The 21,381-nt window shown below is 43.3% G+C and overlaps 1 protein-coding gene across 1 annotated transcript in view; it reads right to left on the bottom strand.

The window, feature by feature from the left end:
- Window positions 1-438: 438 nt before the first annotated feature.
- Window positions 439-21,381, bottom strand: part of LOC147703714 (uncharacterized) — a 52,116-nt gene continuing 31,173 nt past the window's right edge. Inside the window, exons 4-6 of the mRNA XM_086929545.1 lie at window positions 3,391-3,480; window positions 1,729-1,869; window positions 439-803 (exon numbers count right to left, since the gene is read on the bottom strand). Of these exons, the coding sequence (XP_086785671.1) occupies window positions 439-803; window positions 1,729-1,869; window positions 3,391-3,480 (596 nt within the window). The remainder of the gene's footprint in view (window positions 804-1,728; window positions 1,870-3,390; window positions 3,481-21,381) is intronic.

Genomic DNA, 21,381 nt, shown 5'->3' on the forward strand with positions numbered 1-21,381 from the left:
ACGCAAGACAGACTGGTAGTTCTTCTAATACTACAAATATAACTCGGTGAGGGTTTACCGCATCTATCTGTCTGCATGTTAAAGATGTGGCCAATATATTTTTTTATTCAAAAGCACTGTCCGCTGACCTGCATGGCCAATTAAACCTTGCGATGTTGCACAACGTACATTATTTGGTGAAAAAGTCCCCCTCCACCCCCCCAACAAACACAAATGAACTTCAAATGTTTTCTTTTGCAAATAACTTTGTCTCTCATTTATTTTACCATAATATAAAGAAAGATGATACAAAAATAAAATATATATTAAATCTTACCCCACAGCTGTCCCTACCCTCCCCTAACCTCAACCAAATTTCCAAGTTCAATGTAAACCCCAACACCCAATTCCCACCCACCAACAAAAGGATTGAAAAGGGGCAAACAAACAGGGTCCATCTCAAAGCCTGCGGGCTTTCAAGTGTTTGTCCACAATGAGCTTCACCCGCTCCTCTATTTCATCCTCAAGCCTCGCTACCCGGAGGAGAATCCTTTTTTGAAATTGACGGCACCTACATTGGCATGCATGTTGTGGGGGGGCGGCCGATGATGAAAAAATCCGGCTGCGGGCGGCTGCCTGACCACGGCGACGTACTCCTGCAGGCTTGGGGGCCGGGGCATTGGAAGAGGCAGCAGCTGCTGCCGCTGCCTCCTCCTCCTCCTCGGCCTGAGGCACCAGCCGGCGGTAGGCCTCAACGATGGCCTGCAGTTTCCGCTGCCGGGCCCGGACTGCCAACTCCTTTCTTGTTGGTTTTGAAGGAGTAACTATAAAGAAAGAGACAGAATTGTTGTAATCCAAAATCCCAGCAAATCAAGAACACAAAATTTATTCAACACATAGTGGCACAGTAGCACTAGCAAGCAAGCTGAGTACAAAAAATGGTGTTGTATCCATCTTGAACATTCTACGGCCTATATAATTAATTTGTTGGACTTTTTGGCACGGCATTATGCCTGCCCTAGTAGCATGGGTGTACTTCAACGGTCACACACATACGAACACCTGTCTTTTTCATATCTCGTTTTATATCATATACTCTGCTTCCGGGAACAGTCTCAAACTAACATTAATTAACAGGGGCCAGCTAGTAGTAAATGTCTAGTAGAGACTATCAGTCTTTATATCGCGCAACAAACCTTAGGTGGTTTGTGTTTCGCCAGCAACGACCCATGCATCCAGTCGTCCCCTCCTTCCCTTGCCTTTGGGTTTGACCAAAACACCGCTGCTGAGACTATCCACTACCCACCGATATTGGGTGTGTCTCCCACCCACGCAGGCAGCTGTGTTTTCCCCTTTCCATGCTTCCACAACAACCCATGCATCCGACTGCTATCAGCCACCTGCATTGCTGATTCCAAAGTATCCTTCTATATTAGATGATTGGTGCTTTTTCCTTGCTCCTTTCATCATACTTAAAATCGATCTCCTTAGTGTTAATCCATCGCGGTCATGTTGTGGATAAGACTTTTAGTCTGCCACCAACCTTTCACAGCTGAGTTGTAGTCAGATAGAAGAGACCTGTTATTTTATCAATTCTCGCTGGTGGTAATGCTAAGCATGGTAATGACAAATAAAGGTGGCGTCATATATTGTCCAGTAGAACTTCAAGTTCATTATAAATCTCAGAGTACAGTGAGGAAGTTTTCCCCTCCCACCAAGTAATGCGGATCACTATTGAATGTAACTTACCATCGCCCACCGCTGTTGGCTCCTCCCCCACTGCTGCTGGTGCTGGTGTAGGTGCCTCTGGTCCTGTCCCCTCCGGGATCGCCTCTGCTGACGCTGCACCGCTGTCCCCGTCGGCACTGGTGGATGGTACCGGTTCTGCACCTATAAAAATAAGTACACCTTTTTAGATGGATGCACAGCCCCCATTGTACTTGTTCACCAAGAATGGACTTGGAGTTCTGCAAAACAGTTAAGTACAACGTAATCAGTAGTAGTCCACATTGCATAGTACAGCAGAGTCACTACACATATTAGCATTAATTTGTTATGGTATGGTACCCAAGCTCATCTCATCTCTACTGCTACTCTAGTCCTTGGAAATTTAGACTGAACCATGTAACCTTTGTACATCAATGTCTACAGTTTTGCGCATGCTACCTCACAGCTTGTTGCGCAGTACGAGAAGAAGCCTTTGAGGCCACATGATTGTTCAATGCATACACCTGAAGAGGTTGGAAAATAAAAAGGCCCCTATTTACTTTTTGTATGTGGATTGTGGAATCGAGTTTGCTTACAGGTTACACCTTTTTTTTAGCATGACTGCAAAAAACTTGCATAAATGTATTTCATACTGTCTAACGTGCACCACTTTTGTCATTATTTTTCGGCAGATGAGAAGATTTCCTTCTACGAAGCAGAGATTTCCAGAGCTTACCAAAAAGAGGCATATGTAACCAGTATACGTTCAATGGTGAGGGGTCTCCGACATTTCCCACATTTCCCTATTGTGCACTGGTAGCTGTACAAATGTAGATTACTTTATTCAGCCTTTTTTAACTCTGGATTTTTTCTGGTGGGCCTTGACGTATTTCACGGAACAACTTAAAAACATTGATGTTACTTACTTACTTCTAACAAAATAAAGCTTTTGAAGTACCACATTGACTCGGAAGTATATTTTCAGTGTCTGTTGTCTTGTAGACTTACACGAGTGAGTGAGCAAAAGGGGGTTACTTAGGTTATGGATTGTGTAATAAAAGCATTGGGCATCTTGGTATTGGGGTTCAGGAGTGGGATAATTGAATAATTGACCAATGACTGAGCCCATATAGGTTGTTGTTCAGTGAATTGTGGGTTCCTCAGAGTTCTGTGACTGAGGTGTAAGTAAGGTCCAACCTGCCTATCACCAACATCCAATTTTCTGGTGCATACATAGTTATGTATGTGACTGCATAGAAGAATACCCACAAGAGTAGTAGTGGTATACTAACGTTTACAAAATACTAGAGCAACATCTGGATGCATACTTGGTTGGTGTCAATTGGCAAATCAGAGACATTACAGAGGAAAAAGCATAAGACAGGAGTGGACCCTGTGCCTACAGCTATTCTATCACAGATTTTTTGAAAAGATTAATACCTTAACTAAAGAGTGGGAAACAGGGCAAGCTTACCTACAGAAAGTATAATACTAGTAGTAGCACAGAGAGTCATAGCAGAGGCTCTTTGAAGGAACAGAAAGGCAGGGACAGATACCCAAAATTTTGAAAACATAATGAAAATCAAAAAAGCATTTGTCAAAATGTATTTAGGAAGGAAATGTCATTAATCGGTTGGAAAAAAAAGCTCCGTTAGAAAGTTAGGGAAATATCATTGTTCCAAAAGAAAGCACTGTTGGACTTACTGGGGACAGCAGCAGGATCCTCAGTAGAGGAGCTCTGTGCCTGTGGTTCACCCGCCGACTCGGTCCCAGCCTTCTGCTTGCCCCTGGGTTCTGTGGTTCATGTAAGAAATAATAAAGAAAGAGAAAAACATTGAGTGCTGTGAAACATAGACATCATTTCAAAAACCACTGCTAGAACATTCAAAGAAACAAACATTGACCTACCAAATGACTACTGCCTTGCAGGATTCACTGACTGTATACTTGGAGAAAACAAATCAAATGTTCCATAAACATTCTGATTGCAGATTACTAAGTAACACAGAGGCAGTAACACCTGAACAACACCACCGATTCAAGAATGGGGTAATCAATTATCTGTAAGTAGGCATTTCTTTTTTATTTTTGCCAGCAAAATGCATAGATCACAAGGAGGAGACATGCTTAACTTTGTGCATACACGAAATTGTACGTTCGTTGCATCATATTTTGTTCTGCTACTGACTGAATGCTACTGCTGCTAAGCCTACCCACTCACTAAACAAACTACATCAGTTCTATGGAGGGCTGAGGCAGGGGCGGCTCTAGGCTCATGTTGGTCCTGGGTAGGGAGCGTAGGTAGGGGGCCCCGGAAGAGGAGGTCGGGTGGAGCACGGAGGCCAGTGAAGAGGGGGGAGTCAGGGTGTTTGGCAGTGGAACAGGCACCAAATCCCTGCCAGGGGCCGCCACGCAAATATGTATCCATCCTCAGAGGATTATTAAATTAAGGATATATATTGGTGTGGTGGCCCCTGGCGTTTGGTGGCCCTGTGCAGTTGCACAGCTTGCACATGCCTAAAGCCGGCCCTGGCTGAGGTAAGAAGAACAAAGTAACTTTAGCATTCATTGCCAGAGGAGGATTCATGCAGAAGAGAAGGCCGTGAAAAAAATGATACAATATGCAAACTACGTACAATTATCCATCCACCGCTATTTCACTGACGGACAAAGGAAGAACAAGACTCTATTAATAGCATTAACTAACTTCAGTTCTCTACAATAAATAAAATCTCACATCAATAAACAGCAAAATCTAGCGCCAAGTTGAAACAACACGCAAGAGCAGCACAGACAAGTGTCATACAATTACAGTAGATATAACGGAATACATCGGAAATGTAACTAGGAGCACCAGTCATCGCGTTACTTATTCAGCCAAGATTTAGAAAGATACAATAACAATACTTATACTACTATAGAGATATATATATATATATATATACATATATATATACATATATATATATATATATATATATATATATATATATATATATATATATATATATACACTTTTTTTTGGGTAACCACTCACCAAGACCCACGACCTCGACACCAAGCAGGTCCAACAGGTCCTGCTCCCGGTCCAAAATGTCTGCCCAGCGGTGGGACAGCTGATGGTGGGTACGCCGGATACCGGAGCAGCGGAAGACTGCCCGGCGCACCTTCGCCCACCGCCGGAGACGCTCTTCAATCTGGTAGCCGGAGCCGGGCCTGCAGCCTGCTGCCAAGGTCAAGGGGAGGTGGCGCTGGATAAAAAAGACAAGGGCAGCCACCTCCTCCTCCCCAAAAAGTTGGCGGGCCGTCATCCCTGGGGGCGCATTCTGCCGCAAGGCAGCCAGGTTTTTTTGGGCACAGGCACCTTGCCCTTTGAGCCGCCGCTGCTGCTGGCGCCCTTCACCATGGTTCTGGGTCGAGGGGAGAAGAAAAGTTCAAGACAAAAAGGTAGGGGAAAGAAGAAGCAAGGTAAAAGAAGGAAGTAAAATAAAACAATAGAAAAGTTGTAAAAGTAGAAATAAAATGAAAAATATAAACCTAGGCACAGAGAGAGATAGGTAATAACTAAAGAAAGTTTGAAAAAGTGGGTAAAAAGACCAGGATTGAAGAGATATGAGCTAGATGCTAAAGTAGGCCCAAAACCAGAGTGTGAAATCCAAGATGGCTGCGCCCATCGCGACCGCGTAGGTAGGTTCGCGCGATATTTAGCGCGATCACGCACTTTTGTAGTGCGAACGAGAAGATGAGTTCCCGAACATGTCTTGCACAACCCGAACACGTTACTTGTGACCCGGAACAGGAAATAAGGGAACGCAAGCGGGCGGGACAAACCTCTTGGGTAACTTAGCGCGCTCGCCATCCCGAGCATGCAGGCAGCGCCCCGAACACGTGCACCGCGCTCCCGAAGACGAAAAACGGCACGCGAACGGGTCTAGCAAGCAACTACGCTTGTCTGCGGAGCTACGCGTAGGTTGCGGAGTACAAGTGCGTCTTCGCGTAGCTCCGCGGAGTGCGGCTCCGCAAACTACGCCCAGGGTTATACATTATGTAAAGCACCTTAATGTATTTTTATTGTTTACATCTGGGCACTTTGCACACAGACAGTATGGTATCCAGGATGAACGGGAGGCCATCAGGGGATGTCAGCTCATTTCAAAGCTGACCAACACAACAAGTGTTTAATAACGATGTTTGCTTTGAATAAAAATATACAAATCAAGGTTTACTACTCAATATGTAAGTGCGGTTATGATTGCTGCTGCATTCTATGATATTCCATATTCGGAAGTTGATATGTTTACATTGCGATACTTTGCACATTAGCGCCATTTTGCACATGTTCTAAATAAACTGTGTCGAATTGTATTGTAGTCTGTGCTACAGACTTGTATGCATCAATCAGGGTAAATTGTCAAATGTTTACATTGCGACTTTTTGCACATTTAGGCTATTTTGCACAGATTTTTAACAAACTTTGTAGTAACAAAAACAAAGCCTGTGCAATATGATGAAGATTTAAGTTGCAATGTTTAAACTCATTCATTCTGAAATGTAACAATGAATATCTGATACCATAGTATGCCTTCTATGTCTATCCCGAAAACATATCTGCCTGAAAATTTCCTCAAAATGGCCATGCGGCGCCCCGGTCCTTCCCTGAAAGTTTGAGGGGGTTTCGTCAAGGGGGGGCCGAGAAAAAAGGGGGGTCCCAAAACGTGTTTTTCCCATGCAATTTTCCATAGGGCGGTTGGACTCACTTTTAGCTCGAACGGCTGAATGGATTTCCACGAAACTTGGCAAAATTGTAGATATTGTTTGCCCGACGTGCCTTTGCTATGTCTCAATATATGTGCTCCAGTGGATTTTGATAAATTAACGTTCAAAAAAATATATATATCTGTAACAGCGCTCCGGTTAGCGCCCCGGTTCGCGTACCTGACGCGTAACGGAACTTTGCGAAGTGAAGCTGATTGGCTCTCCGGTGTCTGTCAACATTCTAAACAGTCCGGAACGGCCGCCATCTTGTCTCTCGGTAGGATAGAGAGACAAGAGGTGGAGAAAAACGAAGGGGGAAATTAATGAAAGGGGGCAAGGTAGACCCCTCCTGACCCCCTAGGAATGATGTGGGGGCTATTAAAGGGTCCCGTGGGGCAAAAAATAAAAAAATAAAAGTTTCGATTTTTCGCGGTAGAAGCGCTACCCGGTACGCGAACCGGGTAGCTCACCGGTAGCGTAACGGGAGTTCGCCATTTTGTGTTTCGGTCGAATTCAATCACAAGATGGAGGAAAAACAATTTGGGATAGGGTATAAGGGGGCACGGGAGACGTATCCGGACCCCCTAGGTTTTCTAAGGGTGGCTGAGGAGGCTCATCCTCTCTGGCCAATCCATTTGATTTCCACATTTTGTAAATTGAGGTTGTGTAAATTTCTGCAAAGGCGGTCGCTCCCCCACGCAGCTCCTCACCCCGACTGCTGTGGTATCGTAGTGCTTGAAATTGACTCTGATTGCTGCCTCCCCGCATTGCTGCTAAGTTTGAACTTTGATGCTTTTAATCGTCGCACTTGGATTTTAATGTGATTGCAGCCTCCTCGCATTGCTCCTAATATAGAACTTTGATGCTCTTTTTTAGCCGCGCTGCCAAATCGAATTATTTAAATAATTGACTCGAACACGCTCATTTGTGTCTGCTTGCTGCTGCATTGTGCCTTAATTTATTTCATTTCAGTTGAATGTCTGATCTTATAGCGTAGTATTGCCCCAATCCTGTTTGGTTTATTGCCAGCAGCCATCTTCACGTGTGTTGTTGTGCCTCCCTGCCCGGACCTACACCCTGCCCTCGGCCTCCCAGCTGTCCCTCCCTCCCACTGAATCTCCTGGCCCGACCCTCCGCCATTTCCTCTGTGACCGTCCTGATCCTTCCAAAGGCGGTCGCTCCCCCACGCAGCTCCTCACCCCGACTGCAGTGGTATCGTAGCACTTGAAATTGACTCTGATTGCTGCCTCCCCGCATTGCTGCTAAGTTTGAACTTTGATGCTCTTATTTAGCCGCGCTGCCAAATCGAATTATTTAATTAATTGACTCGAACACGCTCATTTGTATCTGCTTGCTGCCGCGTTGTGCCTTAATTTATTTAATTTCAGTTGAATGTCTGATCGCATAGCAGCGTAGTATTGCCCCAATCCTGTTTGGTTTATTGCCAGCAGCCATCTTCACGTGTGTTGTTGTGCCTCCCTGCCCAGACCTACACCCCGCCCTCGGCCTCCCAGCTGTCCCTCCCTCGCCCCTCCCCCTCCCACCATCCACATATGACAGATGTATCTGCGCGCAGCATTCACGCGCAGCGGTCGCGCCCTATGCATGCCGAAGGTGCGCCAAAGGTAAGCACGTCTACGCCTGGACCACGCCCAGCGCCTGTCCCCCTCAACCCACTAAAATCACATATGATGCCGCAACTCTCCTCGCCCTCAACCCCGGACGCACACCACAATGCTACGAAACCATCCCAGGACGTACCCACGGCCCATTCGCCTGCCTCTCCTGCAAGTTCAACTGCTTCAGGACCCTCACCAAATCTACTTCCCCCACACACAGCTCCGACTCCAACCGCCTGAAGTGTATCCTGCTTAACACCCGCTCAGTCCACAGACACGCAACTGAACTCTAGGACCTACTCGACACTACGTCACCGGACATCGCCTTCCTCACAGAAACATGGATGAACACATCATCAGCACCCGACATCGCCATAGCCATACCGGACACTTACAAGATTATCCGAAAAGACTGCATCAATCAAACAGGAGGAGGCATCGCCATCATCCACAGGAACACCATCAAAATCACGACCAGCTCCGACGATACTCTTCCAACCGCCGAACATCTCCACTTCCAGATCCACACCGACCCCAGGACCACACTTAGAGGCACCCTCATCTACAGGCCTCCAGGTACCCGCACTCAATTCAGCGATGACATCACGGACTTCGTCAGCCCACATGCCCTCGCCTCCGAGAACTACATTCTTTTAGGAGACCTCAACTTCCACCTTGAAAACAAACACAACAACAACACCACCACCCTTCTGGACAACCTGGCCAACCTCGGACTAAAACAACTTGTTGACACCTCCACCCATGCAGCCGGACACACACTCGACCCTATCTTCACGTCCAGCAAGCATATCTCCTTCGATCGCACCACAGCTCTCCATTGGATGGACCACAGCTGTGTTCACTTCAGCTACAAAACCACCCTGAACCACAACCGCCCACAACCTATTCCTCAGAGAAACTGGAACAAAATCACCTCCGACCAACTCCTCACATCACTAAACCAAAACCCTCCCTCCCTCTCACTGGACCCAAACCAAGCGGTCACCCACAGTGCCGACGAATTAGCACCCCTGAAAAAGCACCAGATCAAAACAGCCAGCAAAAAGGCTCCCTGGTTCAACGATGACCTTAAAAAATCCAAGAAGCTATGCCGCACCCTGGAGAAAACATGGAGAAAAAACCCTACCACCGACAACATGGTCACCCTCAAGGCAGCCACCCGCAAACACCACCAACTGATTCGATCCGCCAAGATATCAGCATTCAAGGATCGCCTAGACAACAACTCTCACAACAGCAAGGAACTCTTCAACATTGTCAAAGAATTCACCAACCCCACCGCAGCATCTAACGACATCACTCCCTCCCAAGACCTCTGCGATGCGCTATCCTCCTTCTTCTACAACAAAATTGCCGACATCCACAACAGCTTCGAGAATACCCCCAGCGATCAGCCCTCCCCACCCCCCTCTGATCCTACTCCGCCAACTAACATCCTTAGCAACTGGAACCCAATCACCACTGAAGACACCACCCGCTTAATGAACTCAATCCACTCTGGCTCACCAACCGACCCCTGCCCCCACTACATCTTCAACAAAGCTGACTCCATCATCGCACCCCATCTCTGTGACGTCATCAACTGCTCGTTCAACTCTGCCACCTTTCCAGATAGCTGGAAACACGCCGAACTCAGCGCCCTTCTGAAGAAACCCACAGCAGACCCCTCGGATCTCAAAAACTACCGACCCATATCCCTCCTCCCATTCCCGGCCAAAGTCATTGAGAAAGCCGTCAATAACCAACTCGCCGCCTTCCTTGAATCCAACAACTCCCTCGATCCATCTCAATCCGGGTTTCGAGCCAAACACAGCACCGAAACTGCCCTCATCGCAGCGACCGACGACATCCGAACACTACTAGACAACGGAGAAACTGTGGCCCACATTCTTCTCGACCTCTCCGCCGCTTTTGACACAGTCTGCCACAGCACCCTGATACAACGCCTCAGCAACATCGGCATACAAGGAAAAGCCTTGGACTGGATCATCTCATTCCTCGCTGGGAGAACTCAAAGAGTCCGACTTCCCCCATTGAACTCAGAGGCCACTGAAGTCATCTGTGGCGTACCACAAGGATCTTCACTCAGTCCCACCCTCTTCAATGTTTACATGAGTCCTCTTGCCCCCATCGTGCGTCAACACAACCTCAACATCATCTCTTACGCCGACGACACCCAGTTAATACTCGCCTCACCAAAGACCCCAACACCGCCAAAACCAATCTTCACGAAGGCATGAAAGAAGTAGCCGAATGGATGAAACATAGCCACCTAAAACTCAACTCAGACAAAACCGAGGTCCTCATCCTAGGATCTTCCCCCTCTGCCTGGGACGACTCTTGGTGGCCCTCCGCGTTGGGCACAGCACCCACTCCCACAGACCATGCACGTAACCTTGGCTTCATCCTAGACTCCTCTCTCTCGATGTCCAGACAAGTCAACGCAGTCTCATCCTCCTGCTTCAACGTACTTCGCATTCTCAAAAAGATCTTCCGCTGGATCCCCCTTGAGTCAAGAAAGACTGTCACCCACGCACGGGTCACGGGTCAACTGGATTACGGAAACACCCTCTACGCCGGAATCCCAACAAAATTACAGAAAAAACTCCAACGCATCCAAAACGCATCAGCGAGACTCATACTAGACATCCCTCGCCAAGATCACATCACCGGACACTTAAAAGACCTCCACTGGCTTCCCGTCAACAAAAGAATTACTTTCTGCCTTCTCACCCACGCACACAAATCCCTCTACAATCTAGGACCCGAATGCCTCAACACTCGACTGTCCTTCTACAAACCCACCCGCCAACTTAGATCGTCCAATCAAGCCCTCGCCGCAGTCCCGCGCATCCGAAAATCCACCATGGGTGGTAGATCATTCTCCTTCCTGGCTGCCAAGACCTGGAACTCACTCCCCACTCACCTCCGCCTTACTCAAAACCACATCTCCTTCAGAAAAGAACTCAAAACCTGGCTATTCGACAAATAATGAACCCCTTCCCCAAGCGCCTTGAGACCCACCGGGTGAGTAGTGCGCTATACAAATGCCCGAACTTGAACTTGAACTTGAACTATGTCCAAGAATCCAGACAGAAAACATGGTGAAAGGAGGTTCTGCTGCAGTCAGATGAAGTGTGGGAATGAAATGGCAGTTGGAACAGTAGGAGTTTGTAATGAAAAAAATTGTGGAGTTTTAGTGCTAATGATTCAGTAGCAGTGATTGGTGGATTTTGATTGCTGAAAACAGAAAGTTAGGGTGCATGGATGTGTTCTTTGAAAGATGTAATTCAAATGGTTAAGAAAAAATCATTTTAAGTAACATTGCACTGGATAAGCAGGTGTACTGAGAGTTCAGAGTTCATTTGAAACATTGTTGTGTGAACTTGTAAACATGAGAGGTCTTTCAGGAGGTAGTTGCTATGGAAAAAAGGCAGAAAGGGCAGAGGGGGGAAGGGTGTTGATTTGAAAAAAGTGAGGGAAGAGTTTTGATTGGGTGACATGAGAGATATGTGTGATGAAATACAGCATTTCTGTGCCATTGTTGGTTGCAGCCTCTGGAGTGCATACCCTTTGCTCTGCTAAAGAAAAATTGGTGTGTTTCTGAGACTGTTTTGAAATTCAAAAAGCATTTGCTAAGGTGAGAAAAGATTAATTTAATTTAGATAGAGACTAGTATAGTTTATGGAGAAAATAAGGAAGCCAGCTGTGCATTTAAAATGTTGTTTTGTGTCAAGTGTTTTCATTTTGTTTTCCAAAAAGATTTTGCTTCTTTGGCAAATTATAATTAGAGATAATGTGAAGTATTAGTACTGACGGGATGTGCTTGTACATAGGAGCTGTGCTGTGTTTTCAAATTATGACCAGAAAGTCGTTTTTTAAAAAAAAGAAATGCTTTTTACATTTATGAGAAGGACAAAATGGTGTCTGCTTCTTTAAATAAATATTTCACTTCCCACCATGAATATGGGAGAATAATTTGCTTGTTTGTCGGTTTAAAAACTCGTTCCTTGAAGTCATTTAGGTTTCACAATATGTTCTGCAAGAGTTTCATAGTCAACATGGGGGTATATTTACAAGGCTTATGAGCCACATTCACGTCATTTTCCCCACTTTAAAAGTGACTTTAAAGTTGGTGCAAGGTCCTTGTAAATACACCCTCATGAGTGCTTGGCAAATTGAAGTCATTTCACCGTGGTGCAAGGTCCTTGTAAATACGCCCCCATGTGTGCTTGGCAAATTTAAGTACTGACAGGGTGTACTTGTACATAGGAGCTGTGCTGTGTTTTTAAATTATGACATGAAAATGGTTCATAAAGAAAAGTAATGCTTTTTACATTTATGACAAGGACAAAATGGTGTCTGCTTCTTTAAATAAATATTTCACTTTTCACCATCAATCTGGGAGAATAATTTGCTTGTTTGTCGCTTAAAAAATCGTTACTTTAAGACATTTAGGTTTCACAATATGTACTGCTAGAGTTTCATAGTCACTATGATAATAATGATATACATTTAGGACTGTTTAGGGGGCATGGATATGCTGAGGCTTCTGTAATTGTCAAAGCAGGTGAGTTATGTACATTGCACTGCTGCATTCAGTCCTCACCTTCTGCGTACTCTTGGATATGCTAGACTACATATGCACAATGAGATACCTAAGCTGAGGAAACACAGGTGATGTGATTGTGAAATGAGCAAAAATATTTGCACGTTTTTTAATTACATCACCTATGTTTCCTAACATTACTAATCACATTGTGCAGATGAGGTTTAGGCCTGTCCAGGGAGACAGTGGAGGTCTGGCCTTTGTTCAAGAGTGCAGTGGACATGACTCACTTCATCTGTAGGCCTGCACATGTATTATCTCCTCTGTACTCTTCCACAAGCCTAAATTTCATCTGCAACCCTGAGTAGGCCTCACCTCAAACAAACCTATGGATAGGCCACACCTTATCGGCATCCTGAACCAATCATTTAAAATGTTAGGGACAGATTTATGATGGCCGTGCGCCTCTTTTGCACTGCCGTTGCGTCACTTTTGTGACGCAGCGGCGGTGCAAAAGATGTGCCATGTTGCTACATATTTACAACGTGACGCATCTAGGCAGATGTGTCATGCTGTAAAGCCCTGCGCCACATGAAACCTGTGTCAGGTTTCATGTGGCCGTTCTGTCGCAGGGTGGGCGTTCTCTCGCATGAAAGCCCTGTAAAACTAACGCAGTGAAATCTACAAGATTTCACTGAGTCAGCTTTATGGCATTGCTGAATCAAATCCTTACGCCTGCTTCAAGCAGGCGTAAGGAGTGACGCACCATGCAATGTATGGCTCGCCCCTGTGCATCGCAGGAGTCATGTCGCGCTTGCGACTTGACTCCTGCAATGCGCCGCTTTTGCGGTACAGATGCGTGACGCATCTGTGCCGTTTTTGCCCCATGGTGCTCCACATTGTAAATGTTAAAAGTGACGCATAAGTGGTGCAAGGGCCTTGTAAATACACCCCCATGTGTACTTGGCCATTTTAAGTCACTTCCCCCTGGTGCAAGGGCCTTGTAAATACGCCCTCATGTGTGCTTGGCAATTTTAAGTCACTTCCCCCTGGTGCAAGGTCCTTGTAAATATGCCGTCATGTGTGCTTGGCCATTTCAAGTCACTTCCCCCTGGTGCAAGGGCCTTGTAAATACGCCCCCATGTGTGCTTGGCCATTTCAAGTCACTTCCCCCTGGTGCAAGGGCCTTGTAAATATGCCCTCATGTGTGCTTGGCCATTTCAAGTCACTTCCTCCTGGTGCAAGGGCCTTGTAAATACGCCGTTATGTGTGCTTGGCAATTTTAAGTCACTTCCCCCTGGTGCAAGGGCCTTGTAAATACGCTCTCATGTCTGCTTGGCAATTTTAAGTCACTTTCCCCTGGTGCAAGGGTTGTAAATACGCCCTCATGTGTGCTTGGCAATTTTAAGTCACTTCCCCCTGGTGCAAGGGCCTTGTAAATACGCCCCCATGTGTGCTTGGCAATTTTAAGTCACTTCCCCCTGGTGCAAGGGCCTTGTAAATACGCCCCCATGTGTGCTTGGCAATTTTAAGTCACTTCCCCCTGGTGCAAGGGCCTTGTAAATATGCCTTCATGTGTGCTTGGCAATTTTAAGTTAATAACAATAACATCAACAATGTCTGATGTGGAGCAATCTCTAGATGTGGAACAATCTCTAGATGAGGAACAATCTCTAGAGGAGGAACAATCTCTAGAGGAGGAACAATCTCTAGATGTGGAACAATCTCTAGATGAGGAACAATCTCTAGATGTTGAATTAAAATTATATAAAAGTTTTCAAAAACACCCTGTGTGAAGTGTCTTTAATATAACAGTGAAATAGAGTCTCGAAATTAGTTGAGATTAACATATAACAGAGCACAGGTCATATGTAGAAGCATTCCATTCCATTGCTACTATTTGAGAGTTTAAAATGTGTCTATGTTGTTAAATTACTGTAGGTAGAATTGACAACTAGTGTGTTAATTGTTTGCCTACTGTTATTGGTTTACTGTTTGGTAATAGTGGTTAATAACAATTTTTTTTAAAAAAATCCACAGATTCAACTCAAGATCTTTTGAAAAATTCAAAAATGCCCTCAAGGCAGAGGACAAGAAAAGAAGCAAAGCGACTTACACCCCACCTTGGTAAACATTTGCAGCAGTCCTCTACTATAAAAAACATGTCAAGTCGCCAAAAAATCTCCGGGTAAGAAAATGAAATCCTTTTTAAAAAGAATTTGCAGACGAAAAAATACCACTACAGAACATGTTTTAGTGCAGAAGAAGAGAGACAATTTAAAGGGAAAGGAAAGGCCCGTCAAAAAAGTTTCTGCTAGAGCAGGAGATAACTCTGTGCATGGCAGTAGAAGGGAAAATCAGTTCAGGGACATTCGTAGACGAATGTTCCGCAACAGGATAATTGTCAATTTGTTAAAAAATGTTAAGAAAGGTCAACAGAAAGTGGCATTTTATAAGAAAAAGAAAAATGTAGAGAAAATTATTGATCAGGCTTTCGAAATTAAGCGAAAGTTGTTTATTTTGGTAATCAATAGAATTAGGAAACTAAACAAGGCAATTTATGATTTCAAATCAAATAGTAGATGGAAGAGAGTAGTTAATCATACTAATTTTTGTGAAGTTTTCTCAGGAGAATGGATGCATAGTTCAAGTTGTGAGGCATTTTTCAATGAGGAGAGTTACTTCCAGGACAATGATTTGGTGCATGCAGTTGACACCAGTGGTCGAGCATATGAGGTGAAAGACGGTTGTCCGGTTGAAAAAGAAAAACATGTGTCTGCAGATGCAGAAGAGGTGTTAGGTGATGAAGTTTTAGGAAGACGTCCTAAGGGTCCAGTGTACACCTGGAAGTGTAGTAGTGTTTGCAGTGTGCGACAGGATTCCATCAATTTGCTTTGTGATTTTGTTCGTACATTTAATAGGAAAAGTTTAAAACAGAAAATGAAGTTGTTGCAAAAATTAGATCCTTGCAGATTGAGAGAAGTGACAGGTTTGCATGGTCATTCACTGGCTTGTCTTTCCAGAAGAGTAAGCCAGAGTGTTTTTCATCATTTCAGGATGATAGCAGTGCATCATAATAAAGTGAGGAAATTAGTGAGAATGTTGTATTATGCTAAGAGTCCAGCAATTATGCTTAAACAATTAAGCAGTGATCTTTTGCATGGTTCCGAACTACATGTGAAGAATATTTGTGAAGAAATTGAGTTCTGTTACTTTGCTAGTAAAGAGAACAATGTTGAAATTGACCCAGTAGAAGAAGGTAATGTGGAAGAGAGTGTACAGATTTCTAATATAGATAAGTTTCACAAGGAAATTTCCATCTTTCAGGTGAAATCAAGTGAGAGGCCTAATTTCACTTGTGTGTGTTGTCGACGGACTTATTATAAGAATCAGACTAAGTTAGTGGATTTATATGCAAAAAGTGAAATGGAAAACAATAGTGAATGGAAGGATTTTGCCACATACTTGATGGTAGAAAATTGTTTTGATTTGGGATCGGACCAACGTATGTGTACTTATTGTTTTAACAAATTAAACCAAAACCGGATGCCTGCTAGAGCGGTTCATAATAATCTGGAATTGGTTGACATTCCTTCTGAATTGAAGGATTTAAATACTTATGAATCTATTTTGATTCAAAGTGTGCATCCCTTTATGGCTATTGTACGAATGGAGCCAAAGACAGGGAAATTGCCTCCATCAGATTTACAGAGAGGATTAAAGGGAAGAGTTGTTTATTTGCCTTTAGATTTGAAGAAAAACATTAATACAATTGGAGTAGAGAAATTGGAAGAGGAACCTCTGGTTATCCTAGTTAATGGGGTTCCGACAAAGAGTAAGAAATTCTGGCAAGATTTAGTGGATGTTAGGAAAGTCAAAAAGGCAACATTGTATTTGATAAAAAACAATGAGTACTACAAGAATGTATGTGTTGCAGAAGAGGAAGTAAGTGAAGAAGAGGACAGTGATTTGTGGGCTGGACAAATTGTGAAAGTAGAAGCCTCTAAAAATGAAGAAATATATGAACATTATAGTGTTCATCCTTTGCATTCCAAGGAAGTCATGGGGAATGCTATTGAGTTGTTTCAAATGAAACAAGCCAAAGGGAGTCCCATTAGTGTTTGGGAGGAAAGTTTGGAAGCTCAGTGTTTTCCACAGTTATTTCCCACAGGTCGAGGAGGACGATATGATGAGCGACCTGATCAAATTCCTGCTTCTGAATACCGGACTTTACGATTGTATACAGAAGATCCTAGGTTTCGTCAATGCATTCCCTATTTGTTTCATCTACTGTTTGAAAGTGATCTGTCTGGACTGTCTTATGCAGTGAACCACATCTTGAAAAGTGGTGTACAACTGCGAAATATCTCGGCAAGGGACTTTATGGATAAAGTCAATGTGCAAGACAGTATTTTGGATTCTCACCTGAATAATCTCATGGCATGTCAGCGTGGTACTAATGAGTATTGGTACCATCGTCATGGTGACTTAAAATGTATGCTGAGGAACTTAGGAACTCCCACATGGTTCCTCACTCTCAGCTGTGCTGAGTATGGCTGGGAAGACTTACTTGAATTTCTACAAGAGGCAAATGGAAACATTGAAAATATTGTATTCAAGACACCCGGAGAACTGTGCTCTTTGGATCCAGTGAATGTATGCAGGTACTTCAATCATAGATTTGAAGCTATGATGTCTTTCATCACGAACAAGAAAAATCCACCTCTTGGAAAGGTGTTGGATTTCTTCTGGAGAAAAGAGTATCAAGCAAGAGGTGCTCCTCATATACATATGCTGCTATGGATCAAAGATGCACCCAAATTTGGAACAGATCCGGATGACTTAGTGATGAGTTTCATCGAACAGTATTCTACATGTGCTGTTCCAAAGTCAAAGGAAGACTAAGAGAACAAGTTTTACGGTTTCAAAGCCATCGTTGTGGAAAGTACTGTCGTCGTAAATTCAGAAACAAGAACAAGTACTACACAAAATGTCGTTTTGGATTTCCACGATCGGTGATATCTAAAGGAAGAGTGAACAATTTGATGTCTTCGCTGCGACATAATGTGACGAGGAAATCACCCAAAAATACATACAATTTGAAAAGAAACGAAGAGTCCAAGTACATCAACGACTACAACCCAGTGATTTTGTCCATGTGGAATGCAAACATGGATATACAGTTTGTGGCTGACAACTGTATGGCTGTGGCTCGGTATGTGACGTCTTACATCACAAAAAAAGAAAAGACAGAACTGAAGGATATGTGGGAGGACATTTGCCATGAAAAGAGCCTCAGTAAGAAGTTGTACAGTTTCAGTCTGAAGATGTTGTCGCATCGGGAAATCGGAGCTTACGAATGTTCTGACCGGTTATCTTCAGCAAGTCTCTATGCCAAATCTAGGAGTATCATTTGGGCGAGTCTTGGTCTTGCTGCAACGCGTAATCGAGTTCTGAAACCTGTACAGGAAATTGAGTATTTGGCGGAGAAGGAGCCAAGCAGTACAGATATTTTGAAGACCAACATGTTGGATACATATTATCCAAATAGAAGCAGTCACCAGGAGAATGTTTGTCTGTATGAGGTTCTACAAAATTATATTTTCAAGAGGAACATCAAAGAGGATATTGATAAAGGAGTGTATGCTGTAATTGGAAGTGAGGGATGTCTGGTCAAGCAAAGAAAATGTCAATTGGTAAATCATCGAAAATTGAGTTGCGAATCTCCAGAAAGAAAAGAGTTTTTCTATTTAGCTCTTTTGCAACTTTTCAAGCCTTGGCGTGCAGCAGAGGAACTGCTTGGAGATTTCCTCTGTTACGAAGACTCTTTCAATGCAGCCAAGGAGTCCATAGAATGTCCTGTTTTTCCAAAATATCTAGAAATGTTGAATGCAGAAATCGAGCAGGAAGCAACAATTGCAGCTGAGATTGCTAGAGACAGTTCTCAGGGCAGTCAGAGTTCTGTTTCATTGAGTCAGGATCCACTAGGAGGATCAGTTATCGAAAATGAAGCTGCCACTGCCATGATTGAAGTGGAAAGAGCCATGGCACATGCTCAGGAGGATGCGGTTAACTTAGAAGATTTGGAAAGACAACTCAACGTTGAGCAGAGGAAAATATATGACGAAGTTACCAACCAAATTGATCATGGATTAAGTCATGAGAAGAAAGAGTGCTCATGTACGTCGTTGAAGCCTGTCCGACTGTATGTGAGTGGAGAAGCAGGAACTGGAAAAAGTTTCCTCATTAAAGCAATTTCATGTTATCTGCAGAAAAGGACTGAGTCATCGCTGTCTTGTGTTGTCACCGCTCCAACTGGACTGGCAGCACATAACATTAAAGGTATTACTTTGCATCGGCTACTGATGCTGCCAGTGGAGCATGATAACAAATTACAATACCACAAGTTATCTGGAGATGCTTGTTGTGAAGTATCTAGAGTCCTGAAGAAGATGAAACTTCTTATCATTGACGAAGTAAGCATGGTTTCCAATGTCATGCTTGCCTTTGTGCATTTGAGAATGCAGGAAGTTCTTAAAACAGAGTATGATGTGTTATTTGGTGGCAAACACATCATTGTTTTCGGTGATCTTCTGCAGCTGATACCAGTGAAAGGACAACCAGTGTTTAAACTGCTTACGCATGAAGATACCAGGAAGTGCCTAGGGAGCATTGGCAACGTTAAAATATGGTTAAACTTCAATTATGCTGAGCTGCGTGAAAATATGCGTCAGGCGAAGGATGAAGATTACAAGAATATTCTACAAGATGTTAGAATCGGGAAAGTGACCGAGCGTGGGAAAGAAGCTTTACATGCACAATTACTGTCAAATTTGTATCCAGAAGAAGACGTTCTGCCAGAGAATATTTTTCAGAAAATTACTGAGAAGAAATCTGGAATATGTTTGATGCCAACTCTTGCAGAATGTTCCATCTTCAACAACAAAATGTTGAATTTAGAAAACCAAGAGATTGTGAAACTGGAAGCTATTGACAGAATAGAGCATATGGGAGCAACAATTATTTTGTCTGAGAATTTGAAATCTAAATTGGATTCATTAGAGAAGACTATATCTAAAACTGCTGGTTTTGAAAAGACTCTGAATGTGTGCTTAAATTGCCGTATCATTTTGAGAAGGAATTTACATGTTGAAAGAGGTCTAGTAAATGGAGCAATGGGTAATGTTGTTGATTTTGAGAAATACAGAAAAAGAGATGGAATTGAATTTTTAAAAATTAAATTTGATGGCATTGAGGAAGTACAGCTAATTGGTCATTGCTCTGCTAGGTTTTTGCTTGTAAAAGACTTATATGTTCGCCGTAAGCAGTTTCCTGTTTGCTTGGCATATGCGGTGACAATCCATAAATCACAAGGTTTAAGTGTAGACAGTGCTTTGGTGAATATTGGCAGTTCTGTGTTCAAAGAGGGTATGGCTTATGTAGCATTGTCACGAGTCAGAACTTTATCGGGATTGTACTTGATTGAGTGTGATGTCACAAACATTTGTGCGGATCTAGATTGTGTTAAGGAATACAATAGGTTAAGAAGAGAGTATGCGCCACATTTGCCTCAATATCCTTTGTTTGAGAAACGTGTGGTAGGCCGGAAACGAAGAAATGTCACCAATAGTAGGGAGGTTGTAGCAAAAAGACAAAAAGTCGATGAACCCAAAATTGTAAGCAGAAAGAAAATGAATTCTGTTGAAGATGTTGTTGATTTTCAATTTGAAAATAGTTCTGGTGTCAACTGCTATGCTAATGTAGTGGTTAATGTTGTCTTTTCTCTAGAAACTTTAAAAGAACAGATTGTGATCAATTCGGATCAAAGTTTTTGCTGTTTGTTGAATTCTGTGTTAGAGAAATGTAGCGCTGATAGAACAAGAGTAGAAAGTGTGTCTGAAATTCGAAATCTGTTAGACAAATGTTCAGGTCAAACACAATTCTCTCAAAATATTCAGCAAGATTGTCAGGAGTTTTTAATGTATATGCTTGATGTATTGCAAGATGAAGGTATAGATGTAGATCATCTGTTTGGCCTTTCTTATCAATGGCAGCATGACTGAGAGAACTGTAGGGTATCAAGTACTACTAGTGTAGACTCAGAAAGATTTATATATTTAACTTTGCCAGACAGTAAATCAGTATCCTTTAATAAGCTAGTAAAAGCAGCCGATCAAAACATGGAGTGTAGCCAATGTAAGTCTGCAATGCTGTCCACATTATTTATACGAAGATATGGCCAGTATGTCATTTTAATGCTCCAACGATGTAGGCCTGATGGAACAAAATTGACAACTTTAATTAAAAATGTTGTGGCTTCGCAGTTGTCAATATCAGGAAGGACTTTTCTAACTGCAGCAATTATATATCATGACGGTCCTTCAACAACATCAGGACATTACACAACTTATTTGAAGTCTGGAAACGGCTGGTCATTCTGCAATGATTCTGTTTTAACTTTCAAAAAAAGATTGCCTTTTGACCTTAAAAATTCTTACCTGGTCTTCTTACAACCAACATTTTAGGGAAGGAATCTCGGGATTTGCTCTGAGGAATTTCAAGAGGTTCTAATGGCTCCTACACTATATGGCCTTGTGGATAAGTGTAGTACAGATCGAAAACTGTTTGTTTTAATAAGCTAATTCAAGCAGCAGATCAAAACAAGGAGTAGAGGTAATGTAAGTCTGCAATGCTGTCCACATTATTTATAGAAACTTATGGGTGAAATGTCATTTTACAATTCCAACTATA

Source organism: Lissotriton vulgaris, chromosome 7, assembly GCF_964263255.1.
Source record: "Lissotriton vulgaris chromosome 7, aLisVul1.2, whole genome shotgun sequence".
Lineage (NCBI taxonomy): Eukaryota > Metazoa > Chordata > Amphibia > Caudata > Salamandridae > Lissotriton > Lissotriton vulgaris.